The sequence below is a fragment of the Manacus vitellinus genome, unplaced genomic scaffold (genome assembly GCF_001715985.3).
Source record: "Manacus vitellinus isolate BGI_N305 unplaced genomic scaffold, ASM171598v3 scaffold_5_pilon, whole genome shotgun sequence".
NCBI classification, from domain to species: Eukaryota; Metazoa; Chordata; class Aves; order Passeriformes; family Pipridae; genus Manacus; species Manacus vitellinus.
Window position 1 is genome coordinate 20091080 of NW_021940682.1, and position 26281 is coordinate 20117360.

General features: G+C 39.1%; 1 protein-coding gene across 1 annotated transcript in view; it reads right to left on the bottom strand.

The window, feature by feature from the left end:
* Positions 1–8817: 8817 nt before the first annotated feature.
* The window catches only part of SLC17A8 (solute carrier family 17 member 8), a 29973-nt gene continuing 12509 nt past the window's right edge, over positions 8818–26281 (bottom strand). Inside the window, exons 4-12 of the mRNA XM_018080241.2 lie at positions 21353–21467; positions 20669–20756; positions 18400–18486; positions 17357–17496; positions 15650–15799; positions 12750–12882; positions 11382–11492; positions 9847–9974; positions 8818–9217 (exon numbers count right to left, since the gene is read on the bottom strand). Coding sequence (XP_017935730.1) covers positions 8879–9217; positions 9847–9974; positions 11382–11492; positions 12750–12882; positions 15650–15799; positions 17357–17496; positions 18400–18486; positions 20669–20756; positions 21353–21467 — 1291 coding nt within the window. The 3' untranslated portion in view covers positions 8818–8878. The remainder of the gene's footprint in view (positions 9218–9846; positions 9975–11381; positions 11493–12749; positions 12883–15649; positions 15800–17356; positions 17497–18399; positions 18487–20668; positions 20757–21352; positions 21468–26281) is intronic.

Genomic DNA, 26281 nt, shown 5'->3' on the forward strand with positions numbered 1-26281 from the left:
TTACTTTCTAAATATCTTTTAAAACTAGCAGAGTTGATACTCATTTTATCAGTTTAATCATTGACTTCTTGCTTAACTTGTCTTGTTACCTAGGTCTTTAAAAGTCAACAGATAATAATATGAAATAAATAAAACCTTTGTCACTCATTCCTACATCAAGTTTTATGTAACCCTTCTAAATATGAGTTGCAATAGAAACCTTTGAACGACATGCCAGTAAAACAGAGTGTATTGCAAAGAAGCTGATAAAGTCTTGTTTGGAATACTGTCAATTTATTCCAGGAATTTAACTGCAATTAACCAGATACTTTAGGCTTCTTGAATGTAATAAATCTCTGTTCTGTAAATATCCTGCTTCTTATTTCTTCAAGTGGAAAAGCTTGATCCATAATTCCACAGACACAGTTCTTTGAGACTGCCAGTAAAAGTGGGCAGATATGATGATTTCTCTAATAGGAGTGTCAACCAGCAGGTGCTAAAATGAAATGAGACCTTGACTGCCTTTATACCCGACCTTGGATTATTTCAAGGCAGTAACTGAGGTGTGGAAAAGCACTGTTTTCTTGTACCTACCTTGATCCCTCCACTTAATATCATAATTTAACAGCATTTTAGCAATCTGCTTCCTAGTCCAGAGTTTTAGAAATGAATTTAAAATTTGATGTGTCTCCTTTGTTTGCCTTTAGGTAGCGAATATTCATATACCTCCTGCTGTAAACTTAGCTGATCCCCAATGCAGCTTGGGGTGGGAGGAAATAAAAAGAATTAAAGGTCTGTGTCCCTCACAGGGCTCTGATCTCTTTGGGATCATGGAGTCATTGTGGGATAGCTCATGTCACTGGAGTGCTGTCTTGGGTGGATATAGGTCAGCAAGGAGATGAAATTGCCCTGTATGTGAGAGCAGCAAGTATGTATGGACCTCTGCCCTGGAATGGAGTCTGAGCCAGCTAAGATTTTACAGATGAGGATTAGAGGCAGAACAATGAGGGCAGTGTTGTGGTGTCTCCCACAGATTGCCAGAAGAGAAAGAAGTAGATGAGATCTTCAGGCAATTGGAAGAAGTCCAAGAAGAAATAAGGAGCAGAAGTCCAATATGCAGCTTGTAGTTCTCATGAGGGAGTTTAACCACCCCAATATCTGCTGGATGCAGATATCCGAGCAAGGACAAGAAATCCAAGTAGTTTCTGAAGTGTGTGATAACTGGTAACTAACTATATGTGATAAGAACTGACTGAGAGACAGAAGAGAAAATATGCTCTACTGGACCTGATTCTTTGAAACAAAAATCAGAAAGTTCATACTAGGTGAATACACAGTCAGTTGGATTTGAAACATGCAAAACTGTCTCAAATGTTTGGGATCAGCAGCGTGAAGCCCAGCTAGAAGCAGTAATTTGTGATATATCCCAGTGATGAATACTGGGACCAATATACATTCATTAATAATCTGTATGATGAGACAACAGCTTTGCAGATGATGCAAAACTGGCAAGAGCATTGATACAACAGCTCCTTGTGCTGCCATTCTGAGGGGCCTTGACAGGTTGGAGAAATGGCCTGACAGGAATCTCACGAACTTCAACAAAGGGAAATTCAAGTCCTCCACCTGGGGAGAAGTAGCTCTGAGAAGTAAGCAAATTAACCTGTGCATCTTTCACTAAGACAGTAGCTACAGAAATCTGTCTCTTTGAAGAAAATATAACATCACGAAATAAATTAAAATGTTAAGCCTACTCCCAATTTGGGGAGCACACCAGGTGTGGAAACTAAAACTCTACACCAGTTTGGTGGATTTTAGTTTCTCATCTTTAGTTATTTCATAGTTTCTTGTGAGAAGCACTAATGAAAATATTACTGAAAAAATTCTTTTCTTTCTAGAAGGATTTGTCCCAACAATTCCTGATAAGGAAATCTGCATGTGTGTTGTGTTGGGTTGAGGGTTTGCTGACATTCAGCTGCTGCAGTAATTTGATGGCTCAAAAAAACACCCTGTGATATTTTTTTCAAACTAACATATGCCTATGTTCTCTGAAATCAATCCCAGCCATTGGCACAAACCAAAGAAAAACCTGTTAACAAACTTCTCCTACATGCCTTTTTGAAGAGACGATTATTTGTTAAACTTTGGATGAGTCTTTCCCAATAACTGGCATGAGTCAGTACTGTATCTTCTCTGAAAGACGTAAAATTCCCCAAGAATCATAGAATCATATAACAGTTTGGGTTGGAAAGGACCTCCTAAAGGTAATCTAGTCCAATCCCCCTGCTATCAGTAGGGACATCAGCTAGACCAGATTGCTCAGAGCCCTGTCCAAGCTGATCTTGAATGTTTCCAGGACTGAGGCATCTACCGCTCTGGGCAATAAAGAAGGGGCAAAGTGCAGAGAGGTGTACGGGCCAAAGGTACAGCTCGGGGGCAGTGAAGGAAGGATGGACTGGGAGCACTGAAGGACTCTGGGGTAGGGATACAGCTTAGGAGAGAGAAGTAATTAGCTGTGGGACTGGTCCTTGTTATAGGTAAATATAACAGCAGAAGATGCCAGTTGACAGGGGGCATTTTGAGCTGCTCACAGCTTTTTCATGGAATTGGAATAGAGGTGGTTGTTTGGAAGTAGTAGAAATATGGATGAGGAATGCAGAAAATTACCTGGAAAGAGCAGCTATTTCTCATGATCTGAAAGTTCATGTAACCTGCCAACCAACAAGGGGAGGGAACAGAGATCCTGACTGCAGTTCCCTTCCCAGCTTCATCAGCAACTTTGCCCTCCAGCCCCATATAAGCCTGACAGTTCCCTCTGTGCTCTGGCAGTGCAGAAGGGAGCAGGGCAGGTCAGCACAGCCTTGACCTTTGGCCAGCCAGGGTAACATTTCAGCTGCCTACTGTGGACTGGTGGCTCCAGCTGCTGCTGCCAGCAGGAACCTTGGTACGAAATGTAAAATGCTCTTTCTAGCAAAAATAAAATAAAATAAAATAAAATAAAAACAAAATAAGGAATATGCTAAGAAGTAAACCCTTGCTATTTTTGGCTCTGTGTTGTCCTGGTGTCTTGTGCACCATTACGTTAGTTAACAAGGGTCAGGAGAAGCCACATGTGGAAACAAGAAAATACAAGATAAAGATAAGGGTCTGCTGTGACTTTTCTGCACTCTGTCAAAAGCATTTTAACAGGCAAACTAGCAGCCAATACAGGCCACTGGGAAATGTTCCCAGTGAACAGTGCAGGACAGAGGATATTCCATTGAAGTCCCACGCTGAGGAAAAACCTACCCATTGGGGTACTCCCAGTTGCCCCTGCATGCTGCACACAGCATCGTTATTCCACAAGAGTAACATTACATCCATTCACACAAATTGCCCTTCACTTGTTTGTCCTGAACGTTAATCTCTTTCACATCTAAATTCAAGTTTCATGTGAGTAGTAATACTTCCCCTTGCCCACCGTGGATCAGCAGGGACCCTGAAGCCCCTTCCAGCCCCCTGCAGATTTGTACCAGCACAAACTACAGAACTGACTGCTGTCAAGTGATAAATTAGGTCTCTCAGGACATGCAGACATCTTTTTTTTATTACACACTGGGAAGGGAGCAGAAACCAAGCAGATGGGATCAAAGTCCCCTCCCTAAAAAATACCATTTCCCTTGTCTTAATCACTGTATCAGCAAGTTTCTTCAGCTAAGCCCCTCTCTCTTCATTCCAGCTATGCCCAGCAGAGAGAGAGCACCTGGCAGGGTGATGACTGCCATCTCTAGAAAGCAGAGCTACCTTTATTGGGGGTACTCAAATATTTCCTAGTTTACAAAAGTTGTTGTCTTCCTGGTTGGTGTTCCAATGATATGTGAAACACCTCTGGACAATCATAACTGAGCAAATGGAGATTTATTTCTCATGAGTTCCAGTGTTTTTCTGATACATATTTAACAAAATGGCCATGAACTGCTCAGAGGAGCTCTGAGTTTGTCATGCAGGTAGAACTAAGCCTAAAATAAGCAGTGAAGTAGTTGTCAAAAGTTTGTACAGCATGTGTCTGAGCACTGACTTTATTGAGCAGATAAATACGGTTATACATAAACAAATGTAGTCTGCTACATTATCTGCAGATATCCAATAAACTAATTGAATAGGGTGGGAGTGGGGTGGGAAGGGGGGACTGGGATGAGGTGACATAGGAAGAGGGACAACAAATTAAATGGGTCAACTTTTTATTACTGTCAAGACTTAAAATACCTCAATGGTATGCTTATGTGGAAAAAATGTGTGGCTCCTATGTTACAGATAGTTCAACATGAAGAAGTACAATCTTACTACATTTCTTACACAAATTTCTTTCTTTACTTATGTAATTTTGCATGCAGAAGAACTGTAAAAATGATAAGCAGTATAAACACCAAAACAAAAAACAGTTGAGGCAAAGAAGGGACAATTTTTTCTGTCACAGCTAAACAGTGTTATCAAATGGAAGATAAGAAATAACTGATACCAGTATATAAGTAATTGAAACCATTTTTACAAAGAAGCCTGCCAGACTGTCTTCTGCATGTGTATATAAAGCTGCAATAGTATTACTAGTGTTGCCTTGCTAGCAGTGTTATCTAATCCAACATAAGCATTTGGAAGACATAAGGATGAGAAGTTTTTAATCTCTCTATTAATTCCTGATTTCATGAGAGTTAAGGTTTTACATGAGACCTGAGTGAATTCCCTGAACCCTAGGATGGTTCAGGATATCAGATCTTGGCCCATCCTGTAGGGTTTTAACTCAAAAATGTAGAGGACTCCAAGTTCTGTTTCCAGGATTTGAAAACTGATTTCTTAATCCAAACTCAGCCCTCCCTCTGCATTGCCTCGTAGTTGCAATTTGCTCTCTCTTTTTATCTATTCTTCAAACCACAAGAAATACTTACTCCTCTCTCTTAAAATATGAATAATTAAATAGCACTATAAAATTAAGATCTTTAATGGAAAAAAGGAAGAAAAATAAGGTAACAAATCTGATTTTTTATGAAATCTTATTTAAAATAGTGACTAAACTTTTAGATCTCTGTAACTACCTGTCAAGAGGAGTCAACTGGAATCATACATGTGAAGCCATATCACATTTTGCATGACCTTGTGTTCATTTTTACCTTCCTACTTTCAATTAGTTATGTTACACATGAGACTCCTTCTGGCTCCTTGTTAACATCTGGATGCCCTTGTTATATATTTTGCCTCAAAGTCTGTACATTCTTTTGTACTAAGTGATTATTTCCCTGAAGAAATTCCTACTCAGGTAAATTTTTATCATTTCCATCATTAATTTTTCCTTCTTTCATGACAAGGAACATTTTGCTTAATTCTTACATAAATATAAAAGCAGTATTAATTATCATTGAACTTCTGCTAGTAACACCTAAAAAACACAAGCTGCCAAAGAAATAAAAGCTACAGCTTTCTTTGTTAAGAAAGATAACAACACTGAACAATACATTCCTGTCCTGCTTCTTCTATCCTTAAACTTGAATTCGTATTCTGTGGTCTATCTTACTATTTCATGCTATGGAGAGCTGACTCTTCCTCTGGCTTGCTTAAGATCTCTATTCCAGTATAAACTAAGTTTTGCTCCCTTTTGCAATCAAAACCATTTTCAAATCCAACTCTGAGTTGTATGAGCACTGTCATAGCTGAAAATAAGAACTTATTTTGGATGTGGGGACAAAAAATATGCAAAAAATGTGATGAATGAAGTTTAATCAAGCTACTATTTTTCCTTAGAAAATATCTTTTGAGTTAGTCACATCCACTGGCATTAGAGACATGACTTTTTGGGGAGTCAAGGCTGGGATATGCCAGCTGTTTTCCTGATTCTTTAAATGTGCCAAGCTGAAACATATTTTAAGAAGTCAGTTTTAGGAGAAACACCCTCAGTGACTGCACTTCCTTAGATTCCACAATAAAATGCTATTGGAGCAGGTTGTACATAGAGACATCCAGCAAAACTGGAGTTACAGAGTCAGTTTGTTCTCAATAAGTTGTCTGTATTCCTGGTCATACATGACTGTGGAAGCCACTGTGTAAATCAAAGAGTTGATTAACTAACAGAGATTTCCAGGAAAGAAAACTAGTTTCCAACCAGTGCTGCTGTTTATGCTTCATGCAATGTACCTGAAATATTTAAACAGATGAAAAGGAAAGTGAGAAAGGCAGCCCAAACATCTGAATGTGAGTGCCAGGAAAAGCACTGTGCCATGCATATAACTTCAACTGGTCAGAGCTGATACTAGGTCTCTGGAAGAAGCTAAATTTGGAAAAGAAAGAAAGAAAGTCGGGGATTTTTTAAATGCAAAAGCTTGTCCAAAGGTTTTTAAACCATTTTTTTCAGGGTACTAAATAATGCTCAGATGTCCTCTGAAGTCAAACTTCCACTGCACTAAATCAGTGCAGTCTGGATACAAAATGATCCTGCTAAACTGAGCTGCTCACTGTCACTTGTGACAGCTGTGGTGCATCTGTAACACTAAGAAATAGGAGCTACATTCACCAGAGAGGCAACTGAGCTCTCATGGGCCAGTTGGCCATTTCCCAAAATTTTGGGATGTTTGTAGTTCTTTGTCATAACAACAACGTTCACTCCCTTTGTGTTCCTCTTAACAAGACAGGAAAGTTACCCTTTATCATTACTGGGAAAATGATGCTGCTTCTGAGAAAATGTTACTGTTTCTAGAATGGTATGTTGTCTTGTCTTCTCTTTCCTCTCTGTCAGATTATACTTACACTGATTATTATATTAAATCCCTTCATAATATGGTTTACTCTATTAAGAGTTCCTGTAGTAACTATATGCATGTTACATCATTGGGGAGGGAGAAAGAATTTATTTGCTCTGTACATATGTAACACGATGGCCCTCTTTCCTTTGTAAATTGTGGTAGGCATTGCAAAATACCTTGACAGTAGCTGGACCAGCTACTGTGTGATAGACTTGAACTCAAGTTCCTGCCAATGAAACCCCCAAATGTTGACTGTAAGCTGCAAGAAATAAGATATTTTCTTATACCTACTCTGAATATCAGTAGTGAAATAAGCAACTCTAGTCTAAACTAAAGTTTAGAATTTTGGAAAAAAAATATTCTTTTCTGTCTTAACAGAATAAAGTTAACAGATTTTTTTGAAGTGGCTCATTAATAAACTGCATTTTTGTCGAAGTAGGATTGAGCTGTACCATAACAATACCCCTATCATTAAATTATCTGCTCATACCAACTAAAATCTTCACTCTAGTCAAATTTGGCGTGCATTCATTCAATTCATTTTCCATCTTATTTATGTACAGTTGTAGATTGGATTTTGCTGAGTAGAAAAGAAATAAGAGACAAGAACAGAGAATCAACTAACTTCCCAGTCACCCTTTTTAATTACATTTGTAGGGAAGATAAATAATCTGTGGATTCAAATTAATGTACAAGTATAATTTCACTCCTGGTATTCAATTGCACTTCAAAAAAATAAAAAAAATGCTTATGAGAAATATTCAAAAACTTGTGTGCATCACAGTGGCTATATATGGTACATGAGAACAATAATGCTGAAACGTCACAAAGCACAGCATAGGCTAGACATCATAGCTTTCACTTGAGTTTAATGAGGCAACAGTCATGATGAGAGACAAATTAAAATACAGCTTACTGAAATTATCCATTCTGAAAAGAGTTTTGATGTTACAATGAGTGTCTGAGCTGCAGCTAACTGCTTGAGATGACACAGCATACTCCACTGGTTGATTCTAAAAATGGTAGAAAAAGGCTAAAGCCACTTTATACACTCAAACATATACCAATGACAAAAGAGAATTACTTCTAGACATAGGCACCCTCATAACTCTCAAATGGTACAGTGCTTCATTTGTAGCAAAAACAAGACTGAGGCATTGAAAAGTTACAGATCCAGAACTAAAGACTTTACTCCTGTAAGGAAGCTCATTCACCTAAATGAGGACTGTTGGTGTTGAGACCAGGAACTCTATCAGTATAATACTAGAAAAATATATTTAAATTACTTCACAATAATGAATTGAGTGAGAATCCTACTCCAAACAGGACTAAGATTTCCTTTCATAAGGAGTAATAATATTGCATCACTAACGATGATTTTGTATTCAAAATTATTTCATGCCAGCACAAAATCTTTGCAGAGGGTGAAATTTTACAAGTATCCATTTTATTGCCTTATCCAGACTCTGTGGGTTATGTGTATAAAGAAGATTTTCAATCAATTTGTACGAACAATTGAAGCAACACTATGCCACTTTTGCTACATATTCCACTCCCTCTTGTTGAGTGACCATTAGTAATTAATTAGAGCTGACTGTTATAAATCTGCTTTTCCCTCTACTCTGATCTTTTAGCATGGGCTAGTGTTTTGACACGGAATAAGCAGTTCAAATGTCAATCTAGAGGAGTCCTAAAAAGGCAAAGCAGGGTCACTCACAGCAGACTGTCACACCACTGGAGCCTCAGTGATTACACAGATCACCGTGGATCCATCTGATATAAATTGTCCTTTCTCTGTTCAGATGAGAAGATGAGGGAACTCCTTGCTCCTGCAGTCAGTCTTACAGCTTGCATCAGGCAGGAGCCCTACTGGCTGGTCAGCTAATGGGCACAGAAACCCTTCCAAGGGCATACAATGGCTGGGAGAGGATTTAGTATCAATTCTCCCAGTTGCATTGCCATGAGCCCTCTTCCACACTATTAGGAGGGAACTATCACCCCTTGAATCTGGCCAAGTGGTCAGATGTTACATAATTGAATAAGAGAATAAACATGGATACCTGATGATTTGGGGCAGCTAGGCAGAAGGAGTCGTGGGAGTAGATGCTATACAAATCTTACAGTTTCAAGTATTAAGACAAATCTTGAAAATTTCCATTTTCATAATGGTAAGAAGTCTGTTCTTCCATGTCTTGAGTTACTTGCTTTTGCTTCCTCCATTCCCTTCTCTGTACTTCACTATTTTGACTGGTAGCACCGTACATTTTCTTTGGACTTACAAAAGTTTCATTGTTCATCTCCGTTTCTTCAGCTAGTTCATCCTGATCAATTATACCACATTTCTCTTCACTGAGGTTTTCAGGGTCAGCCCATTCCTGCTTCTCCCCAGAAGCAAAGATGGCATAGAATATCACACCACTGTAATGCACCAGGGCTGCGATCAGAAAGACGTTCTGCCATTCTTCACGGGTCTGAAAGAATGGTGCAGGTCTCATTAAGTTTCCAGTAAAAAGAAATATTACTCTCTGAATTACACCATGAATTAGCATATATTGAATAAAGATTGTGATCACTGTTTGATTTCTGATGTTGTGGATAAAACAATTTATAACAATCACTGTGAAGAACTTTTTTTCTTTCCATAACAACAGCTAAAATAATAAAACTTGGGTTTCTTTGGGTTTTTTTCTCACGTTGAAGTTTCTCTCTTGCATGTGAAATATTCATGGAGTTAGAAATACAGGGATTTCTCTAACAACTAAGTTAATCTTATTGTAGATCAATGATTACTTAGGAACCCTACCAGGGATGCATTGTAGAGGAGTTTCCCAAGCCCTATAAGCATTGCACAGTTGTATGGAGATATTGCAGAGACTCAGCCTCAGGGGTATAAAATAGTATCTCCCTACACAGATAAGTAGTTTATAATACCTAAGAATCAGGTCACCATGGTACTATAAAAGTGAATGTTTAAGACAAACAACAACAGAAAACAGCTACAGAGACCAATGATAAAATGGAATACCCAGCAGTCTTTGAAAAGTCTTAACTTTCGTTGCACTACCCAATGCTTCTCCTAGAAAACATGGAGCAATGTTACCTTGTGTTTTGTCATTGCACCAACAATGAGTGGGCACACCATTCCTGACAGTGTCCCCACGCCGTTTGAGATGCCCATCAGAATGCTGGCATAACGTGGGGCTATGTCCAAGTGATTCACATTGAATCCTACAAAACATGTGAGACAGTGGTCAGCTATGCAGTGTTGCTCTACCAGGCCCACAGGGTTTTCTACAGCCATGATGGCTGAAGGAGCCTGAAAAAGGTAGGAACCCTACTACTATATGTATTAAAAAGAAGAATAGTATTTTCTTGGTGACAAATGTGGAAAACATTGCAACTCTATTCTTTCTCAAAGCTCCCTTTTTCCCCCACCTCTGGAGATCATGTTGTATATAATTTAAAGTTTTAAGTGCTTGTACCTCACATCTTATCCTGAAACAGCACTCCCAGAAAATATTTTTAATAAAGAAATCAATACCTCATATTGGTAAAATATCTTCTACCTTTTTTACTTAGGTAGTAGTGGTTTTTAACACATGCTTTTTGGTATTTTAAGTAGCAGTTTAATAACATGATAAAAAAGCAGAATATAAACCAGTAGGAAAAATATAATTACCCTTACTAGTGTGTCTTCTGGGTACATATTTTATTAAGAAATAAAAACAAATACTAAAATACAAATAGTAAATACTCAGACAATTGTCATGCCTTAGATAATGAAAATTAGTCATATGAAGTAAGGTTGATCACAAGAAATGATGGTGAATTCCAAGTGCATGGTATTAAATACAGTAAGAAGTGAACTACTGGGTAAATCCTGCAATAAAAATTGATTAAGAGAAATGACCTGCTATGCAACGATCTCATAATTGAGTTATAAAACCACTTCCCATCTCCATAATCCTGAAATAACTGAAGACCAGTAGTTATTTTTCTGATTAATTTGGTTCAATAGATCCATCTTCCTGGCAGTCTTCTTAGAAGATGTTGTCCTTCCATTTTCACAACAGAAGGTTTTGGATTTTTTAGGAATGATGATACTTTTGATGCTACAAAACAGCCTGAGATTGGTGAGACCCATGAAAGTGTTAGAAACAGCTGTTCTGGAGAAGGGCTGGTTGTAGGACACAAGAGAAAGAGGGCTGACCTAGAAAGCAGAAACCAGCCACTAGGGCTTGGGGCAGAATTGCAACTGATAGCCCTTGTGCAGCTATTCATTGCACAGTAATTCTTTCCTTCTCTCTCTTTCTCTCTTTCTCCTTTTAGGATACAGTTTAAACAAGAAGAAAATGGCAACTGACTCTGTAAAATTATATTAGAAAATAGCAGAATGCTGATGTAAACCGGAATCAATAAAAAGCAGGTTCTCTCAAAGTTTCATGTTCTGTGTGCAATATGTTTTATAGATTCTGAAGTAAATTATTTCAGATATGGGAAGAAATAGAGAAGAACCCATAAGTAGCCACATATAAGTGCAAACATAATAATAGAAATTATGACAGTAAGAACAGCGAGGATAATAACATCACTTTTATCAGGAACAGTAAAACCAAGAATAAGAGTAATTCTTACCTGAAATGGCAAAGCCACTGAAGCCTACTGCTAACACAAGAAAGGAAATGGCCACTCCTTTTGTATGAGAGTAACCAACCACCAAAAGCAAGGTTGCTTCCATCCCAAAGCCTTCAAATGAAACACATAAGAATGAATTACATTTAAATTACTATTGGTCATGGAGATGCTAATAAGGACTATCCAGACTAGAAGCTTAAAATGAGACAAAATTCTTTTCTATCTTATAGCTATTCTTAAACATACTTGGGAAATTTGTGGATTTGCAGAAATATTTGTATATTTATTGTTTGAGAATATGTTGGGTTTTTTTACTCCTCATTCATTGCTGTGTAAACGACCCAAACAATTGGTGAAGTTAATTCACTGAACAGTACAGGAAAACAATGAGAAAATGACTGTGCAAAGGGCAGAAAATTCACAAACACAAAACCATCATAGGCAAAGGAGAAAAACACTTGCCTTCATTTTCTCAGGGTTGTAGTGATGCAAGATGCTCTTGGTAAATGGAACAAAAGAGTGTTTTACATACAAGTGTGCTACCAACACCATAGGACATCCCTGGGCATCACAGGACACTTCCAGTCTTTACTGTGAATTCACATTTTCTAATATGTAACAGTACAACCCTTCTGGTTTGTTTTTTTAATGACACTACTAATATGCCCTGAAAATACAATGAATTTGAGCATCTTCTGTGAAGATGCATAGCAAGTTGCATGGTATCTCTAATTGCAGGCATCTCTGTTTCTAGCAGCCCCTACCATCCATAAATAATGTAAACCAGCAATTGGCAGTGGACAACTAACTGCACCACAGGCTATCTGGCTTGAAATCTTTTCTCTAACTTAGTATGTCTACCTTACAGGTAGATGCCACTGATTTTGCAGTTCAGTGACTGAACTGGAAACAAATTACTTTGTGCTGAGTAAAAATGAGCCAGTCCATCCTTCAACTTTTTTTTGTCCCAAAGTTTCCAGCTTAAACTTGCCAGTGAGTTCTGCTGGAAGTATCAAATGGGAACATCACCACTTATTACAAGACTGTATCCACTGAGAAAGGGTCTCTCCAGCACCATGGTACAGGATTAACTTTGTCTGTATGAGTTTGCAGTATGAGGCCTATTTGACCATACTACTCTATTGCCCTTTCAATTATTAACCAGACTTTTTGCCTCCTCCATTTTTAAAAGCATGTTCATATGAATAAGGATTTATGCCATGAGACACCAGCTCTCCATTTAATGTTTCAGATTAATCAGCTGTAAACGCAATCTTGAATAAATCGTTTCATTAAAATTAAACATGAATTAACTATTATATTTGTAACATACAATTGAAATATCATGTTTTCAGAGTCCAATAGTACCTCCACAGTTCATGACCTTCCTTACAGTGGTGGTGGTTAAGATCTTCCTGCTCCGTAGGAAGTCAGCTAGCTGCCCTCCGATGGGTACAATGATTGTCATGACCATATGAGGAACAGCTGACAAAAGGCCAACCTGCAATTAGACAAATGACTGCTTACTGCTCACATCCTCCTTCAAGACTTAGGAGGAAGAAATCAGGAACCATAACTTTCCTTCATCTCTTTCCACCTTATTACCATTAGACACTTTTTTATCCTAGATTCTTGTGTGGGAGGTTTGCAGACAGGTCCAACAGGAACTGCAGCTAAGACCTGAGTGACCTTAAGCTGCCTTTATCTCATCTTTAGGGATTTCTAGGAGCTTGAGAGACTCCAGCAAACTTTTGTCCACTTAATAGAAGCTTTCATCCCAGACCTTCTCAGTAATGTCAGTATATGAGCCACAGCATGGTTGACCAGTGCCTAAGGCACCAGGGAAGTGGAAAGAGCCTGGGCACCTTCCTTAATTTTTTGGGGACTAACCTGGTGGTTTTCCTTCCTTCCCCCCTTCCTGCCTTTCTCCCTCCATCCCTCCCTGAAGGAGAGAAGGGCAGGTAGGGTTTTTCTCTGTTCCTATTTATTTTCTGACAGTAGAAAGAGTGCTGCATATTTGTGCATATTTGTACAAATTCAAGAGGCAGGGGGAAGAGACACAAGCTATAATAAAGATTAAAAAGAGAACTCTAACTAAAAATTCTGATGCTTATGCTCTGATGGAGTTTTTCCTCTCTCTAATAACCAACAAAGAAGCACAAGAAAACTGCTCTAATTTATCTGTAGACATCACAAAGTCCTGTCTTATGTGTCCTGATATTGGAGTACTCTATCTTGGTTTTCAAATGCTTTTATATATTTTTGTTATTCAGGTTCTCAAGGAGCTCCTTTCTGAATAAACAGTCTATCCCCACCACCTGCCACTATGTAAAGGAAGGAAACGCCTGCACATTGTATATGGACTGAAGACGGTGCAGCATAAAACCTGGTAATAATTTAATAATTTTACAAATTATTAAATAAGCATATGTGTAAAGATATGCATGCATTTTTATTCTTGTGGGATTACAACCTACAAACTGATATTCATCTTCTTTAGATTTCTATAGCATCCCAGAATCACAGAGTGGTTGAGGTTGGAAGGAGCCTCAGGAGGTCATCATCTTCAATCCCTCTGTTCAAGTAGGATCACCCAGAGAAGGTTGCCTAGGAATGCGTCCAGACAGCTTCTGAATGTCTCCAAGGATGGAGATTCCACAACTTCTCTGGGCAACCCGTGCCAGTGTTGTCACCCTCATAGTGTGAAAGTGTTTCCTGATGTTCAGAGGGAAACTCCCATGTTTCAATTTGGGCCCATTGCCTCTTGACCTGTGACTAGGTACTACTGAAAGAGCCTGGTTTCATCTTCTTTACACTGTCCCTTCAGAAATTTTCACATATTGATGAGAATCCTGCTGAGCCTTTTCTTCTCCGGGTTAAATAGTCCCAGCTCTCTCAGCCTTTCTTCATAGGAGAAATGTTCCCATTCTTTAATCATCTTCATGGCTCTTCATTGAATTTTCTCCATATGTCCATGTCTCCCTTGTACTGGGGAGCTCAGAACCAGACACAGTACTTCAGGTGTGGCCTCACCAGTGCTGTGTAGAGGGTAAAGATCACCTCCCTTTTCCGGCTGACCTTTCCATAATGCAGCTCAGGATAGCATTAGTCTTTACTGCAAGGGGACACTGCTGGTTCATATCTAATTTGGTGTCCAGCAGGACTCCCAGGTCCTTTTCTGCTAAGCTTTTCCAGCTGGGCAGATCCCAGCATGGAACTGTTTCTCCCCAGGTGCAGGATTTTGCACTTTCCCTTATACTTCATGAGGTTCCTGTCAGCCCATTTCCCCGGTCTGCCAAGGTTCCTCTGTATGGCAGCACAACCTTGTATAACCTATCAGACGCTCCTCCTAGTTTTATGTCATTTGCAGACTTGCTGAGGGTACACTCTGCCCCATCATCCAGATCATTAATGAAGATGTCAAACAGGATCAGACTCAGTACATCCCTCGGGCTACTAAATTTTAGTGATCAGCATGACATCTTCCTTGAAGAAGTAATTTAGTGATAAGTTTGAGTTTACTTTCTAGAATGCACAACCTCATTGCATTGGCAGTCAGTCAGTTTTATGTTGGTTTTAAGTTAGTGAGGTACAGAGGGGTGCAACTCCAGCATTAATGAAAAGCAGCTCAGAATAAACAAATCTAATTTTTCTTATATCCATGATCTTCATCTGTATGTTGTACTTGGCCATTCAGAGTGTCATCGCTACCATGTTGTAACTTGGACACACTGTGCTCCCAGAACACATAAATAATGATTAACTTTGTTATCATTATCAGCCATAGAGTTGCTTGAAAATAATTACCACATAGCAAGTAGGTTTGTTAAAGGAATGGTTTTTTGAAAGGGAAAACTTTTCTGAAACAATTATTCTGAATTCCTCATTCATGCTCTGAAGAGGGACTGTAACAATACTGATTTTAATGAAATGGTGGTGGCAAAACATTCTGGGAATAATCTACTGGAATTATCTGATTTCTCCTCAAATACTCTGCATAGAATCATAGAAACATTATGGTTGGAAAAGACCCCCAAGATAATTGAGTCCAGCTTTTGACCAAACATCACCATGCCAACTAAACCATAGCTCTATATTTTAAGTGCCACGTCCATTCATTTCTTGAACACTTCCAGGGTGTGGGCAGCTCATTCCAATGCTTAACCACTCTTTCAGTGAAGAATTCTTCCTGACTTTCAATTTGAGCCTCCCCTGGTGCATCTCCTAGGGTGAGGTCTGAAGGTCACCGCTTCATCCCAGACATTTACCTTGCTTATTGCAAATCCAAAGACTTCTTCAAAGTAAGCAGGTTGGCTTATAAGGAGCAAATAGAAGGTCCAGCTTCTGCAGAAGTTTGCCACAATGATTGCGTAAACTGGCATTGAAGTGAAAAATCTCTTCCAGGGAGTACTAAATTTCTAGGGAAAAAAGCCACAAAAATTGAGTAGACAGAGGCAGAATAAAGGACCAGTGTTTTTTATTATCAAGCCTATCCAGAACATTGCATGCAACTTACATTGCAGATCACTAAGAATGCAAGTGAAATATACCTCTTGAATTAATGGCAAAAATCAGGTAGAGACATTTTCTTAGAATAGTTAAGATTTTTAAGACAAATACTGCACTAATATTGCCCTGCTTACCGAAATTACACGAGGTCTTCTGGAGTCCTGCTATTGGTATAACAGGATCAGTAACAGAAGCAAAGAAAACTAGAGAAAATCTTGTGTCATTCCCCACCTTTTGGCATGATGCAGTTTGACACTTTCTTCTGAAAGGAGTGTGAAAAAAGCATTATCCAAGCTAAGAGACATAAGTAGCACAGCAGCAAGCAGCTACCTGCTTCAAATTAATTAATTTAGTTAAGAAAAAAAAGCCTGTGGTAGAGAATTTAATTTCTGTAACTTGCTTTTGGCATTTTCAATTTCTATTTATGCTCCAGTACTCCATACATGAGGAATAAAATGCACTTCAGAGACCTATTCATTTGTAATAGAATTCAAATCAGAAGGTGAAATATGTAGCTATGGCAACATGCATTGACATTCTCCTTTCTTTAAAAAAAAAAGTTATCTGTGTTTTACAGGCAGCAGTATGCCTGCAGTTGTGTGCAAACACATGAAAGTGGTACTACTGTCCTTTGCTTTAAAACCACCATACAGCAAAGAAAATCCATGATCTGGAAAAAGGATGTGTGTTTCCAGCCAAGACCTCATTGACTTCAGCCAAATCTCAGGAGCATGCTCAAAAGCAGAGCCTTGTATTTTACACTGTCAGCAAGGCTATTACCCAAAATATGTAGAGGAAAAAGCTTGGAGTTACTTTATTCCAAAATGTTCAAGACTAAAAGCCAAGAAGGAGCAGTTTAACAAGAAACATCTTTGGTTTTTACTACTAGCAAAAATAAGTTACCTAAGGGAATGGAGAGAAGTTCGATGGCAAAATATATTGTAGCTCAAAGTTTCCAGGATCTTCTCAGAGAGAGGATAAAGAGCCTTAAGGAAGGACCTGAGCTGCTGTGAGAGTGAGCAGGGCAGAAAACCTGTCCATAAACTTTCAGATTTGCAATCATCCTTAATAGGAGATCAAAAGGCAGATGGATAAATTAACATCTGCAGCCAGGTTTCTTATTTAGTTAAATAAATTAATGTTTTTTAGAACAAGCATGACAGTTACTCAAGAGCAGGAGACCAGAATGTGTTGTTCTCCCTTGCACCCCATCCCTTCCCTCCCTAGATCTGGGAAACTCTATAAGCCATGGGCTGAAACAGCATTATGTGTTTTCCTGTTGCTGTACTCATCCTCTCCAGCTGCATGAACCTGATCCTGTAATTTTCATAAAAGGAAAAACCCCTAAACATCAACAGAAACTAGTTCTGCCACTCTTATGCAGCTAACAGTATCCATCCAATCTTACGCTCATCTTGTGCAAAGTGCTCACAAATTATAACAAGAAAGGCCTTTTTTTTACTTACACTTGCATTAGCCAGGCTAGCTCCTTCTCCTATACTTGTTTCTATATATATTCTTTCTTCATTGGTTATTGTTGGATGCGCAGCAGGACTCTCATAGGCATGAAGCAACCAGAACATATACCAAACAACCCCAAACATTCCTGCAGAGGTCAGAATAGCAAAGCTTGATTTTAAAAGCCAATAAAGCTACACTTCAGTATCTGCAAGTCTTGAAGTTTGTTTCAAGTGCCAGTTAAACCAAACCTGCACAGAAATTATGCCCAGGGAAGTAACAAAGTACTGTAACTAACTCTATGTATATTGTATGCCTGCTGGTAAAGTATTTTAGCATTTTGTTGCTTGTATTACATGTTATGCATGGGGCAGAGAAAAGGCAGAAGGAAAGCTCTGTGTAGAACCTGGGAAAGGAAAAAAGCAGACAGGCCATAACACGATCAAAATCTGCATAAAGGGATTTCACAATCAGATGGTGTTGGCAAATCTTGTGGTGTGTCCTGTATCTCCAGAGAAAACCTGTCTTAACTGGGTCGCTGATATGCAAGGCTAGGTTGGAGCCAGTTCTTCCACATAGTGGAGGGGGGAAGAATGAGGCACAACAGATCAGCAACAAGGCCATGCATGTGTAGTGGGACCACTTTGTAGGGGTGGCATTGCTTTACTGAAGATGGGTAGCATGGGGAAGATTTGTCGGGGCAGAAGTTTTCAGAGGTATTGGGTTCCCCCTCGGCAGCATATGCTGTGGTGTTCACTGTTAGTGTGCATCTGGGGCAGATACCACACAAGTGTTTGTGCTGCAGAGGAACCTTTGCAACTGGGTAGCCATGGGCTGTAGGCTGGTCATGACAATTTTACAATCTTTTGTAACAGATGATTACAAAATGAAAGCTCTCAGAATCTGCAATAACTAGAGAATAAATTGGAATACCCATTTGCAACCTCTTCATTCATCAAAACAACTTTGATCCATACCTGTTAGACAGGTTTAAGGGAATAGCTGGCAGTACCAGTCTAGTGGCAGAGGTCCTTCGTGTTAAGCAACTCACCATAAATGTAGAAGACAGATGACCATCCTATATACTGTACCAGCACACCTGCCAGTGGCATGGCGACCACCGCCCCTGCATAAGACCCTGAGGAGAAAATGGATTAGTAAAACGTATCAGTCATGATAGGTGTGCCCAGCTTTCAGAACAGATGGTCAAGACAGGTGTTCGTGGGGGAAGAACCAGAGGGACATATTTGGCTGACTTTTTATGAACGTGAAAAATTGGATGGAAGCTCCAAAATTTTGCTTGGGGTGGTGGGAAGGACTGACCCTTGCTGGTGTGAGATCACCAGTCTCATTTTGCAGTTAGAAGGGTTGTGCCCTGTAGGTAAATAGGATCTGCAAATCCAAGACTGATGACAAACCATCACAGAGGCATAAGCTGTGTGTATGCACTCGAGTGGGAAATCTCACCTAACCCCATGGTATTTGAGGTGAGTTTCGGTGAAGCTAATGACCCAAGTTTTGGAAGTCTTCCTTGGTGCCAAGGAATCCTGATGATTGCAGATATTCGGGGAGGCTCTTGTCATGGCTCTAGATTCATGACCACACAAGAGCTAGCGGTGGGGAGAGTGTTCAAACCAAACCTGTGTCTGTGTAGCCATGTTTAGTTCATATCAGTGGCATAAACAAACAGTTGGAATAAATAGGCAAATATTGATGGGAAAAGTAAGGATAAAAACATGGTCTGTGCCAAGGCTTTTGATTGTGAAATATATAGTAGTGGTGAAATATATTTCCAAGTGACTTGTAGAAAGAGATGAGTATTTAAGTGCAATCTGGACAGCAGGTTTCAGTGCAAGACAGTGCCAGTGGCTTCACATGTGAAGAGTGTTGCTTTGAATTATTCTAGGAAATGAGATACTTGTGATTTTGAGAGTATTACATACTTCACTAATAAACACTTGTTAATAATCTACTCATTAGCAAATATTCCTCTGCAATGGTTCACAGTGATCCTTCTCCTCATCTCCATGTAATTCATTTTTCCTACAGCAATAGAAAAGTCCTAGGCCACAATGTAATAGAGAAACCAGGAACCTGGTTAATATGGGTTTTCCTAATTTTTCTGTTGTTCCTGTGCATCTTACAAGTGCAAGACTCAGTGATCTGTAGCCACTAAAACTGGTGTTGAGCTGAAGGAGTGGTGGTGAACGGTGTTGCATCCAGTTGGCGGCCAGTCACTAGTGGCGTCCCCCAGGGATCAGTGTTGGGCCCAGTTCTGTTTAATATCTTTACTGATGATTTAGATGAGGGGATTGAGTCTATCAGCAAATTTGCTGATGACACTAAGCTGGGGGGGAGTGTCAATCAGCTGGAAGGCAGGAGGGCTTTGCAGGGGGACCTGGATAGGTTGGAGAGTTGGGCTGATCCAACAGAATGAGGTTCAACAGGGCCAAGTGCTGGGTCCTGCTCTTGGAGGTCCCTTCCAACCCAGCTGATTCTATGATTCTACGATTCTGTGATCTTTCTATATCCAGTGCTAGGGTTTCAAGGAGAGAGCACTGAGTGTGGAGAGACTTTTCTTTTGATCTGTTCTTCTGCAGAAAATGGAAACACTTAAATAATCACTAAATCCTGAAGTAATCTGTAATAAAAATAAAATTCCCATGATATGCAAACATGGGATTTTCCCTCTTGCTTCACTCCTCCTTTTATCCCTTATCTCATATTTTAGTGCTATATTTTCCCTAGCCTTACAACTCCACTGCTGATGGACAGAATTTTTTCTATGATTTTTACATTTTCTATTGAACATTTTCTCCTACAGACATTCATCTTCAGCTGTCAGCATTGGAAAGGGACTCAGAGAAAAGGCCAAAGTACGTGTTTGATCATAACTCAGAATGAAGCAGAACGGCTACTGGTGAGAAGTTACATCATCTCCACTGCAGTATATTGAGAAGCCAGCCTAAAGCCCTTTTAAGATAATTTCTGAGTATGTGTTTGTTTCAGAGCATCCATTCAGTATGTATAATAAATGGAATCACTAAGGATGGAGCAGATAAAAAAATACAGTGTAATTTCTTTCATGTGACACCTTTAGACCCATTTTAGTTTACTATGAGAGCCATTATGAGTGTTGGCTTCAAATGATAAAATGGTGACATATTAAACAAAAAGGACTCTCAGGTTCCTGAGCTTAGAGTACAAGTTGATTGTAGCAAAGGGCAGAGGGTTCGTATTTCTCTTTCAAATAATGAAATTAATAAAATAAATCCAGTAGGAATATGTACTTACTTAAATCACATAAACTATCAACTTACCACAGAATGATGTGGTAGCCAACCTGCTCCTCTCCAGCGGCGGAGCCCATTTACTCCACATCCCATGGCAGGCTGGGTAGGTGACGCCCTGGCAGACATTTCACACATCATATGATTTGCTTTCACTGCATTCCACTTAAAGTATTACAGAATCACAGAATATGCTGAGTTGGAAGGGACCCACAAGGATCATCAAGTCCAACTCCTGGCCCCTGCACAGGACCATTCCCAAGAGTTACACCATGTACCTGAGGGTATTGTAGTTGCTCATACTATCCATACTGTCTAGCGTTTGTCATCATGGAATGATGTAGGAAGGGTTAGTTAAGTTTGGAAGAGCTCAATTGTTTGGGTATGAAGATGTCAAACCGATCCTGATTACTTTTTACTTCAGTAGTAATACATACATTCTGAGGTAAAAATGCTGTTTAGTATATGCAGTGGATGGCACAAGTAAACTAAAATAGCTCAAACTGCTGCACCAGAAATATAATTTTTTCTTTACTTGTAAGTAAACTTAAAAATATGAATCAGCATGATTAAAGAGTTATCATCTAAAAATAAGTAACAAGTTAAACTGTAGGTCAATCAGAAAGCTTGATCAAAAAGATCTTACAATGTTTTAGAACTAAATCTCAAAAAACAAACTATGTTTGAAAGGACCAAAATGGTGAGTGCTCCTACCTCCACCAGACCTTGAAGAATCCTTACAAACATCACACAGCCATAATGCACTCTTGCTGCAGAAGGGATGATCATGTTCAGTGTAGATGTCAGAAAGATAGCTGCTCCAAATACCCTGTGGAGAAAAGTACCATGAAAGAGAATACAATTATTGTCTATTTTTCAGAAGTGACACTGTTTTCAGTTACAGTTGCAGAGACAATTACACTTAACCACCATCTCAACAACCCAAACACTTATAAAGTCCCCTTTTTGTTAAAAGGGGATAAATATTCAAGTGGTCTATACATTTTCTTCTCTGAATGGAACAGATTTTTGTACATGCTTAAATAAAGGTGCTGGACTTCTATTTGTATCAAGAGAATTAGATATGGAGGTACTGGAGGCCCGGAGGTACCGTTTATATGAATCCTGACCTGAGAGAAGTATTGCTATCCCAGGAGGTACTTAAATTCTGTTATAACAAGAGGGTTTAACTTAAATTAGGTATGGCCTGGTTTAAGTGCCTCTGTGAACATGCTCCCACGTGCTGGTTAGTTCCCCTTGCTGCTGCTAGAATGGGTAACAGGGCTGCTTAAGATCAATTCCTTTCCAACATCACTTCTCTAAATAACAGCTACAAATGTCCTTTATGACTATGACATAGAAGGGACATTTCTGCAAGACAAATTCTGGGAAAAATGTGATATAAATATTTTGTTACCCTGCTTGGGAAGAGTACTTGCTGCAGTTGGACATTAAGTCAGTTGAGGATCTAAATGTACCTGGGGCTCAGCACCTTTGGGAAATCATTTGCAGCCTCCCAAAGGTTAGCACCTGTTAGAGAAACAGGCAGCAGAAACCTCTGTGTAATGGTAATGAATGCAAGCAGCAGTCCTGAAAGTGCAGGCTACACAGAGGTCCCTAGGGTAGCACTCAAAGCCGTGTCTGCTGCACTCACCACAGTCTGTGGGAGCTTTTCCCAACATGGACATGGGCTTTCCTGTATTTAACTGAAGAGTGGTGCACACTTAGTGCCCAGTGACAATAATAAACAACAGTGACACTAGACATGGAAGACAGCTGGACTACAAGGCAGTCATTTCAGTATGGCAGAGGCTCTGGGTTTGCCAGGCACTGATGCTGCAATGCAAGGGAAGAGTATCCCTGGGTTCCCAGTTTGTGCCCAGAAAGGACATCTGGGAAGTTCATTTGAAAAATGAGACTGCTGCATCATGAAAAAAATCATTGGAAACCAAGAAAGAGGCTGGGAAAAACCAGCTGGAACCATCACTGAAATGACTACCATTAGTAGGAATGAGCTGTACTTGCTTGATTAGATTTCACATATCTTCACATCTGGCTGAGTGAAGCCTCAGGTTTCCTTTCTGTGCAATGAATGGGGTTCATTCAATAGCTGTGTCATGAGTGCTCTGAACATTAGGAGTTCATTACTATAGCATCTGTGGAAGTTGATATACATGAGGATCCCCTCTGAGATCCTGTTACAGCACTGAAAAATATCAGAACTGGCAGTCAGAGTTCTCCACAATTGCCAAGCACCATTTAAATTGAATGGATTGCTACTAATCTTCAGTAGTTTACTGTCTTCTTTGTGTTGTCTGCAATTGCAAGCAGCCATGCCTGGCTCCCTGTGGACAGTCTTTGTATGGGACACCTTTTATTCTGCAGCTAGAAAGTTGCAGCAGTTGGTGGCCCTGCAGACCACAACGCAAGGACATGGGACATCAACCCAAAGCTGCCCTGCCTTGCTCCAAGACTCAAGGTGACACCCTGGGAATAAAGCAGCCTGTTTTGTTCAGGGTCCTCAATTCCTAGCAACACTATTAGCTACCAGCATGCTGCTGTTTGTGAACTGTAATTCATGTTTGTTTTTCAAACCACTCAAATTCAGTGACATTTAATAAGCTTTGAATTGTCTTGTTATGTGTGTGGCATTTCAGGAAGACAAGTTAAGCTTCATTCTGATACATGAATCATATTAGAAAGATATTTGATCAGAAATTTTGTGGTTTGGACAACAGCAGTATTTCTCTCCGTTTTGATTTTTTCTGGCAAAGACATAAAAAAATATTATTACAGATAGCTCTTTATCACGTTCCACTTCAAAATATTTATAAATTTTTGGAACTTTTTGTTTCAATTCCTCTTTTATTTTATTTTTTTTTAATAAGGATTTCAATTGTTTGACTTTCAGTCTCTTTTGAAAACTTATTCACAGGAAATATACGTGATTTCATTTTTTTTTCCTGGTCTTAGTTTTTGCTGTAGGATTAATGGTAGTATTATAGTGTGAGGAATCTACAGTCAGAGATCAACACTGTTTTATCTAAATTCTCTACACCTATTGACAAAACCAACTCACTACCTCAGTGACAAGAAAGCACTAAACAGATGAGCACAATAGCAAAGAGGCTGAGCAGGCTGGCAGAGAGAAGTGACAAGGGAACTATATAGAAACCAATCTGAAAATATGAACTAGAATAAAAAGGCCACAGTCATATCTTGACATTGAGAAGATTGCTTTCAAAGCCAAGTAAATGTTTAACTGAGAAATAAGTATTACTTATCTATTATGATCAGTGAAGAAAAGACTTTTGCACCTTGCTTTCTTACCACTAATAGAAATATCAGGTCAGTTATCATAATGCTGTTGACTCATGGAACTACAGCAAATCATGTAAATTAATACACATGTGAAAGAATAAACTGTGAGAAAGAGAATGTATTTAATTATCCAAACAGGTAGCTCTGAAGACTGAGTTTCCGAACTCTGCTACTTCTTTCAATGCCAGTTGTTAATATGCCTGGGTTATAAATGCATCATTTATACTGAGTTAGAACCAGTCACTCTTCTGCTACTATTTAAAAAGCTGAGTATTGTTTCCACAAAGAGGCAGCAGCTTTTCAGCAGTTCACTGCCATTTATCCCAAAGAAGTTGGTCTATACCTTGATTAAAAATATTCCAGTTTCTTTTCACTTCATTCACATATTCTTCTCTCCTGACTATCATGATCCTCAGGCCTCTTTGGGATCAAAACAGACTTCTTCAGCAACACACTTCTCTGCCCAGCAGGGTGCTCTTACCAAACACCAGTATCAAGAGATGCCTTGTCTTTCGTGTATACACCAAACAATGATGAAATTACATTTAGCTGCATATTTGAGGATAAGCAGCAAGTCAAAGAGATGGTGTCACTAAATGATTCATAAACTTTTCGGTGGAATGCTGACCTACATCAAGTTGGATCAATGTATAGAGCAAATTATATAGTGTTAGATGGTTTTGCTGCAAAACCATAAAGCACTCAATATTTTCAGCTATTCTGAGATCCATTTGAATCCTAGATTATTACAGATAATTATGTCCAACAGAGAATTGCCTGGGGTGGAGGCATCCATGTATATTCAAGGTTGCACAGTTCAAACACATGGCAAAAGAGCCTTTGCCTAAATCTACAACGTCACTAGTAGGATACAATTTCAGTTCCAGAGTACAGATGAGACAAAAGACAGCATTTGTCTTTCTAGGGATGATGGGTTCACTGGTCCCAGAACTGCTGTTTTCCTATCCTGTGTCTTAGCAAATAACCCCTCTGAAACAACAACTTGGCACCACTGGTGAATCTACCTAAGCTGAAATTGATTGGGTAAACAAGGAATAAAGGAAAAACATGGACTTAGCCAGACCTGTGAATCCTATTACTGCAAGCAGAAATTCTCTTCAAGCTCAGCTTTTGAGCTATTTTTGTTCCTCAGTAAATTCTACTCCTAAATCCAGTTGTAGTGGAGCATTAGATTGAGTTGGAAAAATGCACTTAAGGAAGTAGTCTGCTGACAGAATACATTGAGTTACAGTGTAAATGTGGTTGATTTTACTGTTTGCAAGTAAATTAAGGAAACAAAAGCCAAACTAATAATATGCTGAATTATTCAACCACAGTGTGCACATCTGTGTTTTGAAGCCCTTCTGCTGCAAAAGCTGGTGGCAAGACTAGAAAGGCTGGGGAAATTATTAAGCTTAGCTAATTTGTTTGTCTTATTTGTCAGATGGAAAAATACTCTGCTTAGGCACTGTTACGTGGTAGAGAAATTAATAACTGAGGATGCTAAGAGTGTTGAAGAAGCAGTGTAAACTGAACTCTGAGTAACTTTTGGTTATGGACAGAGGGGATTTGGAACTGAACAGTTTGGGCAATTCTATGGGATGACTCTGTTCTGGAGTAATTTCTGCAAGGATATATGGTGGGAAGAACATCCAGGCAGTCTTGTAACCCCTATAGCTCTTTGCAGAAGGCAGAGCAAAGTACTTTGATTTGGGGAAAAACAACATATAAATGGTGCTAAAGACTTTTCCAATTCTGACAGTGGTTTTAGCTAAATCACATCTTGTTTGCAGAAAATGAAATTAGTACCAATCATCTTGTTTTGTTAATCTAAAAATCAAAAATGCCCCAAACATGCAAATCTCATGAGCTCGTTCATAACCAGCTGTCTTCAGACAACCTCCCCCTCTCTTCTGAGAGACCGTGTTCCAAGTTCTTAAGACTTTTTGAAGTAAAGTCCAAACTCAAAGTTACTGTTGACAAAATTAACCACTTTTCTTACTCACATTTTCTAAAGCAGTTGAATTTAAATAAAATAAAATAAAATAAAATCAGCTGACAAACACATTGATCGTAAAAGAAATCTGTATAGATGCTCAAAGGTCACCAAACAGAAATCATGATGCTCTATTACAAGTTCTATGCAATCCTAATTACAGTCAGTACTAGATCCAGCCATGTCCAGGATGTTTGTGTGCACTAGGATAGATTTGTGGCTTCAGAAGACAAATAGCTCTGCAATTCCTTCATGCTTCAGTCCACATGGAATTTTTAAAGCAGAAAGGTCAGATTTTGTTGGAAAATTCTTGTTTGGTGTTAAGT